The sequence below is a fragment of the Aplysia californica genome, unplaced genomic scaffold (assembly GCF_000002075.1).
Source record: "Aplysia californica isolate F4 #8 unplaced genomic scaffold, AplCal3.0 scaffold00678, whole genome shotgun sequence".
NCBI classification, from domain to species: Eukaryota; Metazoa; Mollusca; class Gastropoda; order Aplysiida; family Aplysiidae; genus Aplysia; species Aplysia californica.
In genome coordinates, this window is record NW_004797948.1 from 82,763 (window position 1) to 91,762 (window position 9,000).

Sequence of the window (9,000 nt, forward strand, 5' to 3'; positions counted from 1 at the left end):
GGGGGGAGAGAAACACCTTTCGGGTCCATTTAAAAACACATTTCTGACAGAACAAAATTCCAGAAAACATTTTTCCCTTCAACATTTTACTGTAAAAAAAAAAAGTCTCCTTACAGATTACACAACTATTAACCAACTGTGGAGATTCCTAATTATTTTTTTCCTTCTCATAAATAGGAAATAAGTCTAAAATCCATTCCACTACGATACCAACCTCTACCCTCATTTATAAGGATTTGAACCCCCCCCCCCCAAACAGTGATTTTTCTTCTTAATACCAAATGTCTCAATTCGAGAAGTAAGCCAATTTGAATCCTTCAATCATTTATCAATAATTTATTCCTAAACACCATTCATCACCTTCTTAGCATCGGGTCCATCCAGCTGATCCAAAGTTCTCAAGAACTCCTCGTCATCGTGCATTTCTTCGTCAAACGTGACGGGCTCCTGGAGACAGAGAGAGAGAGAGAGAGAGACGTGATAACACTACAGGCACACAACACACAGACATCTGACTGACTTACTTTATCCTTTCTTTTCTCTTCTCTAGTAGTCTTATTTATAATTTTTTCATAAGTTTTCATGGCCCTCGAACTGCTTTTTTGTTTTAACAAGCGTTTTACGGCACTTGCAACACAAAAAGGTCATATAAGTGCCAACGATTCGAGGTGTTACAAGAGAGTAACAAACACAAAAAGAAGGAGGAGGAAAGATAAGGACGATAGATGTTTGATAGGAAAGAAAAAGCAAACCACACCAGAGCACCCGCCACCCACCCACTCGAACTGCATAAGGTCATTTAAACGTGTGGGACACCTTTTTTGTAGTTGAAAGGAAATTTTGAATTTTGCCCGGGAGGAGCCGAAGCCTTCTCCTATAGATTTTAGACCACCAAGGGATCTTTAACGAGCGCAACTTGCAAACAGGACCTCTGAGATTTTTCGTCCTTGTTCGAGAAGGCTAGGTGTAGATCTTTCCTACCATGAGATCAGGGGTGTGGCTGAAAGACACCAGCAAGAAGGAGCCAAGGAAAAGCAGTAGAAGGGCTGCAGAAAGAGTACGCAGCCCAAAGGAGGGGGGAAAGGGGGTGAGGGGAGGTGCAATTTTCGGTCATGAGTTAGATGGGTGGCTTATGTTAATGATATACTAAACAGAGACAATGACAGATAAGTTTTAGTTTTAATTTTAGTAGAGGTTTTACGGCACTCGCAACTGCATAAGGTCATATGAGCGCCAGAAGAATAGAGGTGTTACAAGAGAGTAACAAACATAAAAAAGAAGAAGGGGAGATAAGGACGATAGATGTTTGATAGGAAAGAAGGAGCAAACCACACCAGAGCACCCGCCAACCACCCACTTCGACAGATAAAAACAATGAGATTCTGAAGAAACAGCTGTTGAGCAGTTAGCCCAGACAACTGCCACTCTTCATAATGTGAGTGAGTCAGCTGTTATGCCCTAAAGATTTTTTTTTTTAAAATACAAAGAAAAACAAAAACACAGTAACAACCACCAATCTGACACATCCCCCCCCCCCCCCACACACACACACCTAAATAATAAAGAAAAAAAAACAAACAACATCAAAGGGACCCCCCCCCCCCAATGAATACAACGAAATCTTTGACGTTAACCATTCATTACCTTTTTCTCTTCCTCAAGTTTTCGTTTTGCCGCCACTGTCGTCCGATCACTGCGTGACGCCGCTCCAGAGCCGAAGAAATCTGCCGCACTGACGGGCGTTCCTTTGGTTTCCTTCTTCGCCTCTTTCTTCCCACTCTTGTCTTCCTGCGGCGTCGCATTGTGAATGACAAACTTGTCCAAGGCTGTCTTTGGCTTTTCTTCATCTGATTGAAGCATAAGAGTTTTTTAAACGCCCCCATCAACACAATTTAGATTTTTTAAACGGTGAAAGGGTATATGAGTTTAAGGCCCCTATCAACACTATTAGGTTATTTAAGAGGTGGACAATTTAGATCACCTTCGAAGTGGGTATCCGACCCTGCCTGTCAGGACCAACCCCGGTTGAAAGACATACAACATCGAAGCAGAAAGACAGACCGAAATACACAATATAAATTTCTCCCCTCTCATGTCCCCTGTATGCAACAGAGAAACTGAAACGCATAACCGCTACACCACAGACGCTGGTTATCTGATAGAGAGATTTCAACCAATGCCAAACGTTTCAGACAATCTCAGTAATGCAGCGAAGCTCAGTCTAAAGTTCTTCCTCCAATATAAATTCTGGAGCATACTTTCCACATCTCACCCTTACTCTAGACCAGGGGACTCAAACACAAACCATCCAGATGCTGCTTGAAGATGGGCAGAGTCAGGGTGCCCAGGGCCGCATCAAATATTCAATACAAACACACACACAAACGTACACATACGAAAAGGTTTCAAGTACTTTTTTAAAAAGTTGCAATTTTGTGATCATGTTAAAACTTGTCAAAAAATACCAGCGGAAGCTATCTGTGGTAGCCCATGAGTTTTTCTTTTAAAAAACTTACAGCACCGCCTTGAATTTAAATACAGCATGTGAGGAAAATGTGCGGGCTCTACTAACATTAAACATTAATGTTCTGGGGGCCTCAGTCGGCAAGCGAGCTACCAGTTTGAGATTCTTGCTGTAAAATTATGATCACTTTCAAAGAAATTAGAAATTTAAAAAGGTAGAGTTCACAGACTTCTTTCTCTTTAACATTAAGTGAAAGACAGGCCATAAAATGATGTTAATAATAATAATAATAATGGGAAATTGAAATCTATCCTACTCCCATAAGGCTCTAAGCACTGTACCATGAAGAAATAAGAAAAGCATACATAAAGTGAACCAATCATCCAAACTTACCAGATTCATCCACGAAAACAACAGCATCTTTTTTCTTCCTCTTTCCTTTGGGTTTTTCCTTGGGCAAAGGGTCTTCTCCATCTGAATCTGAAGTCCAAATAAAAAAGATATAAACGAACTAGCACACACACACACCTGTGACACAGCAAACAGATTTTCACATCAAAAATTGTTCCATATACATGATTCTTTGCTATCTGTGGCGACACTGGCTCAAAGCAAAAATTTGCCAGGAACAACCTTTCATTTTTTCTCATGTCGTATAAAATATAAATTTGACCTTCCTACAGCGCAATACCCACTTTGAAAACTCCACAATGATCACTCTCAATCACGTCCTTGACATGACCAAGAGAAAAAAAGAAAAAGAAAGGGATAACCGAGCACACAATCCAGCTCATATATATATATATTCATTCACAGAGCTAATTGTTTTTAGACTTTCGTGACATCAGTAGCTGTACACTACACATAACTACCAACTTTTCAAAATAAAAAAGCTCTGGTCAAGTAACTTTTAACACACAAGTTTCTGCAGCCAATAAATTCAAGCTTTTCAAAGTAGATCCGCAGCAAAAGGTTTCTCCAGATGACTTATTTATGGGCTTCGTTCTCATTATCATTCGCAAATTCAGTCTAATAAGTTCATTATTTTTCCTCAGTAATCAGTAATTCTGTGAGGATTGTATTTTGCCAATGAAATCAGACTTCCTTACGCAGACCGAAGAGCCTCCAAAAACGCATTATCACATGGGTTTTTTTTTAATGCACTGGTTGGCTACTTTCTGTGTAGTTTCTAAGATGAGATGAGTCATTTGATGATCTATGATGAACTTCAAACCTGAATCAAGAAGTCGAGTTGATTTCTTTGCCCCTTTTTTGCCCTTGGTGGCTCTCCTCCTGCGGCTGGAAATGACCTCTTCCTCTTCCTCACTCTCCACATCACTTTCCTTTACCACTTGCACCACTTCAGGCTCGCTCTCTTCATCACTGGATATCTGGTATGAACAAGACAATAGATGTACACAAACATAAATTAAAAAAAAAAAAAAAAGACAATTCCAAACTTATTATTCGAGACAGGATAGAAAAAGAAATATCAATTATAATATTTAATGATCACCTACAAGAAGAAACGAAGTCCAATAATCAAATTATACTTCATGCAGTAGAGTTGATAGTAACACTCCCACTGTCTTTGAACTAAAACAAAAACAATAAAACTACAATTTCTCAATAAGATAGTTCTTAGTCCATTAGAGCCTAACCTCTAGTCTTCACTAGACTACTGACTGACACTACACATTGGGTTACATGGGTACTTTTCAGGATGGCGGCGATTTATTTTCAGACCATTATTCTGTCAGCCACTTCCCTTGACTTTCTTAAATTTTTATTTTTCCTGGTTCATAGTTTACCCAAATCATGGTTGTGCCAGACACATTTGCCAAGCCCCAATGTGTTCACGTACCTTTTTCCGTTTGCGAGACTTTGAAGCCTTTTCCTTCTCCTCCTGTACAATAGAATTCTTTTTTCGAGGACTTGTGCGTTCAGGCTTTTTCTTCTCACTGGATGTTTCTTTCTGCTTGGAATTTCCTTTCCCTGCGGCACTTTCTCTCTTTTCTTTTGACTTTCTAGAAGACCTCGCGTCATCTTTGGAGCTTTCAGAATTCACACTTTCAATCTCAAAATCGCTATCCTCAGCAGACAGCTTGGTAACTGAACTCTCTTTTTTCGCTTTTTTGGTATTCCCCGTTTCTTTCCCTTTTTTGGCATTCCCCGTCTCTTTTCCTTTTTTGTCTTTTTCCGACACTTTCGATGTATCAGTCCCACCCTTGGTGGGTTTCAGATCTTTGTTTCTTTTAGATGTTTTCTGAGAATCTTCTATCACTTCCTCCACATCAGACTCATCGTCAATAACAACAGGAGCTTCCTCAGAGACATCCTTTGTCACCTTTGATTTGACCTTTTGGTTTTTTTCTTTCTTTGGAGACAAATGTTTCTTGTTTTCAGTCCTAGTGCTGGCCTTGCTTTTACTTTCTGCCTTCGGCTTCTCCTTACTTGATGGGGGAGCTGCCGGCTTTTTGGAGCCTGACTGTGGGCCGAAAAATTTTCTAATATCCTGTGAAGCACAAAAGCGGAAAGAATGTTACCAAAACTTAAGCTGACTCAAAAATAATATGATGCAAAATATTTGAAGGATAGAACTGTGGTTTTTCAATTCTTTAAAACTTAAAACTAAAAAAAAACACTTTGGCCTGAACCTAGAGGCAAAACGGGTAAAATCCAAATCAGTGTAAAAAAATTCATTGGAAAGTGAAAATATGGAAGACTTCCGTAACGTGCAACGACTGTAACAAACAGTCACACCCTAACCTCTAGATTTCATAGTGATCGCTCTTATAGCTTTGCACTTTCCTCCCAAAAATATCCTGGAATGAGCATTCTGCCATTCAAATTACTAAATCCAGACCTATGCCTGGTAACTAATCCCGAAAACCTCCCTGTCATCTACCGTCTCCTCATGAATTTAGCTTTTTGCCTTTTCCAGTTACTACTGTTAGTGTTAGGCTATAGATCTAATTTTTATTCCTTTTACATGAATATTGACTTTATTATATATTTTAAATTCATCCCAAATCAATACTTTTTAAATATTTGATAGGTTCTAATCTAACTGAACTATATCAAGCCTAACTGCGTAGTAATTTCCGTGACTTGGACAATCCGGAGGTTTCATGGGAGCATCCCCCCCCCCCCCCCAGGTTAAAAAACATCTGGGAGGTTACAGAGGGGGGATTGTCCCATAGGATTGTTCCCTGACAGCAAACCCACTCGTGCTCGCAAGTCCCAAGGCCAAGCCTCAGATCACTAGGTCAAATCATCAAATCACCAGCTTGTCACAAGTCTTGCCTCTAAGCCTAGGCTTTAGTCCACAACACAACTTGCACTCCGCAAAGCCACCTATGTCAGACCCCACTCATCCTCCACATCTGCTTGTAATCAGCGAAGCCACTTCCATTGGACAGAGAGAGAGAGAGACAGAGACCCCACTCACAGCGGGGCAGGCAAGCCTCAAATCCCGCTAGCAGCCTAGAAAGCCGCTCGTGCCCCATGGCTTTCTCGCAGCCGGGCAAGCTACTAGTGCCAGCATGGAGCAGCAAGACCTGTCACACAGTGTGAACTCTGAACCGTGGAGGAGGGGGAGAGACTGTGCTCGTTTTGGTGTAAGACATAGAGGGTAGAGGGCTATCAAGCCGAAGCTATGTTTAACTTCTCGCCCTTGATCAGCTGAGCAAGTGAATGTAGTGAGAAGAAGCGTGGTATTGTAGGCCTTTAATTATAGGTATCTTAGAATGGAAAACTCCTTGGGTCGTTGTGATTGACTTTTGTATGGCATCACATGTGTGTTTTGTAGATATCTATGTTTTACACTCCCAACGACACAATATTGAACATTTAGGAGAAAGGCAACTTCAACCCAATGTCAGAGCCAACCTGGGCTGAGAGGGAACAACACCCCAGCACAATGAGTCCAAGACAGAGGTTCTCAGTAAAAATTCCTCGCCATATTGGAACCGAACTGAGGTCTTTTGCTCTCCTGACCCATGCACAAGAAAAAAAAAAAACGGCCTTTGCATCATAAGAATGACCGATCCATTATTAATTTTTAAGTGCATAGAAAAGAGCAATTTTTACTTTTAAAACAGACTAAATCTAGAGTTTAGATAGTCCCTAGATTCTCTATATAGATCTATATGAAAAAAACAAAACTCCTTGCACTTTTCGTGCAAGCCTCTCAAACAGCAAGCCTGTCCGCGAATCACAACTCACCGGAAATTCCCTCCAGTAGCGAGCGGCAGACAAAGCAAAGCACTTGACAAGCCTGCTGGAAAACTCTAAGCCGACTCCAGCTCTACCCCCCCCTCCCCACCGTTTTCCCCAATAATTTGATGTTAAAATTGCTATTCAATAAGGTTTGGGCTGGATTGAACCTTGGTGAACCCACTGTGTTTACATGTGTATGAATGTGCACTATCCATATCAACAGTGGGGTGTTTCAGGGGGGCTTGCCCCCCTGGAAACAAGTATTATACAAAAAAAACCAAAAACCCACACATAAATGCCAAACAAGCGGACCATTGCAAACAGACGCGCCACTCTATGAAATCGAAAAATCAGGATTTTGGAGTAAAAAAATCAGGATCTGGTGAAAAAAATTAGGATCAACGGCACTTTTTAGGAATAAGTTCACATTTGGGCCTCTAAACAGTGGGAAAACTGAAAGACAGCATACTCGAGTCGGAGTCGGATAGACTGGGGGAGCACAGGTTGCAATAAAGCTGAAACTCGTAAACATTTGAAAATAACCGACACATACCTGCAAAAAGCCCACGTTCTCATACGTCTGACTTCCATCGCAATATACACCCAAGGCAACCCCCCCGCGGCCGAAAAAAAAAGATTGCGCCGAAGTTGTTCATTTACTTTTTTTTTCTTATACCTTTCCCCTCAATTAGTACCTGTATCACGGCACGCACTTTAAGCCCAAGTGTTAAAAAAATACACTTCCCCCTCCCCCCGGTCGTCCACACTGGGCCCTGAAAAACACCTCGACCAACGCAACCGGTGTGAATGAACTTTGTTGACCCTGACAGCCGACGGTCCCCGACACACGCGCTACTCACACGTACGAGGTCATGTCAATTGAAGCAAATGAACGTTTTCTTGAAAGTTTCAAGGTCTTGATGATGGGCCCGACTAACCAGAACTCCGACGAAGCTTGCTTTTAAAGCAACAGCAGAACAATGAATAGATTATTCTTAGAAGGCCCATGTCATAATTGTTACAGTACTCAGGACACCATCGGAGAATTCTGGGTTATAAAAGCGAAAGTAGATCTTGAGCGTATCCAAGTCGGAATTCAAAATCGATACTACTTCGACTTCAGTTGAAATAACATGCGTGAGTCATCTACTAGAATCGGCATAGATATGCTTAAGAAAGAAGCGTTCCAAGTTCCTGCCCATAAAAAGTCCAATCGGTGCTTCCAAGCAAAAGAGATTGCAGAACTTTTTATTTATATTTTTTTCTAAGAATCAGACGCAACAGACGAACAACAAAAAATCAGGGTACTGGCGACCGAAATCGGGAAAATCGGGATACTTGAGATTTGGGGCAAAAAATCGGGATATCCTGATTAAATCGGGATGAGTGGTAGGTCTGTGCACAGCTAGGCTCAAAAGTAGCTCCCGCTTTGTTCAGAGTTGGGTCCATCAAAGTTCAATCCTACCAAGGTTTGAAATTTTCTTGAAATAATAATTGATTTGCGACAGTTTTAGTTTAAGTGGTTTAATGCTCTCGGACTCGCAACCGGACTTTTTCTTTGTTTGTCTCTGTCTTTCTTTCTCCCCACCTAGATTTCTATTTCATACTCTATCTTTCTCTCGTTCCCTCCTGCCAACTGGGGCATGATACATTTTTAATGATTTTGCTAGCACTTCTCCCCCTCTGCTCTCTCTCTCTCTCACACTCACACACACACACTACCGGGTCTGGGCGCTGAAACTTTCCGAAATAACAAAGTTCCCCTACTGGGTCTGTAGACCTTACTCTATGACTTTGTTCCCGGTTACCGGGTCTGAATAGAAACACTTCGTTTTTTTAAAGGAGGCAACTTCCGGTTCCGGTTTTGTATTCGTCGATTGCGAGTTTTCTTTTTTTTTCGAGCTACCGTAACGGTTAAGCGATTGTCTAACACATAAAATCTAGATCTAGATCTATATCTAATATCATGATGTCTCTCTATGGCATGGAGTTAGGCCAAGACCACTTCTCCCGAAGGCCCAAAGCGAAGAGTGCCCCCTTCCAATATATACTATTATAGTAATAGTAGATCTAGAATCTCTAGATCTAGATCTAGATAATCTAGTCTAGCTATAGTGCTTTAGTCTAGATACAATCACAGCCTCGACTCTCGATGGGTCAGCGTAGGCTATTCTCACCCGGTGCGAAACAAGACCTGCTCTTCCTCATTTTAGAATACTGTCTATTGGTGTGGATGATCAAATTGATAAAAGCCAAGAAAAAATTACTTTATAGCACAAAAGTTACAAGCTAATTTGATCGTCTTCAAAGATGCT

At 41.2% G+C, this 9,000-nt stretch overlaps 1 protein-coding gene across 2 annotated transcripts in view; it reads right to left on the bottom strand.

Annotated features, from left to right (window-relative positions):
- Window positions 1-9,000, bottom strand: part of LOC101849002 (replication factor C subunit 1) — a 30,682-nt gene that overhangs the window by 18,046 nt on the left and 3,636 nt on the right. For both annotated transcript variants that reach the window (XM_005108322.3, XM_005108321.3), the window contains exons 2-6: window positions 4,329-4,979; window positions 3,699-3,855; window positions 2,858-2,944; window positions 1,645-1,847; window positions 361-447 (exon numbers count right to left, since the gene is read on the bottom strand). In XM_005108322.3, the coding sequence (XP_005108379.1) occupies window positions 361-447; window positions 1,645-1,847; window positions 2,858-2,944; window positions 3,699-3,855; window positions 4,329-4,979 (1,185 nt within the window). The remainder of the gene's footprint in view (window positions 1-360; window positions 448-1,644; window positions 1,848-2,857; window positions 2,945-3,698; window positions 3,856-4,328; window positions 4,980-9,000) is intronic.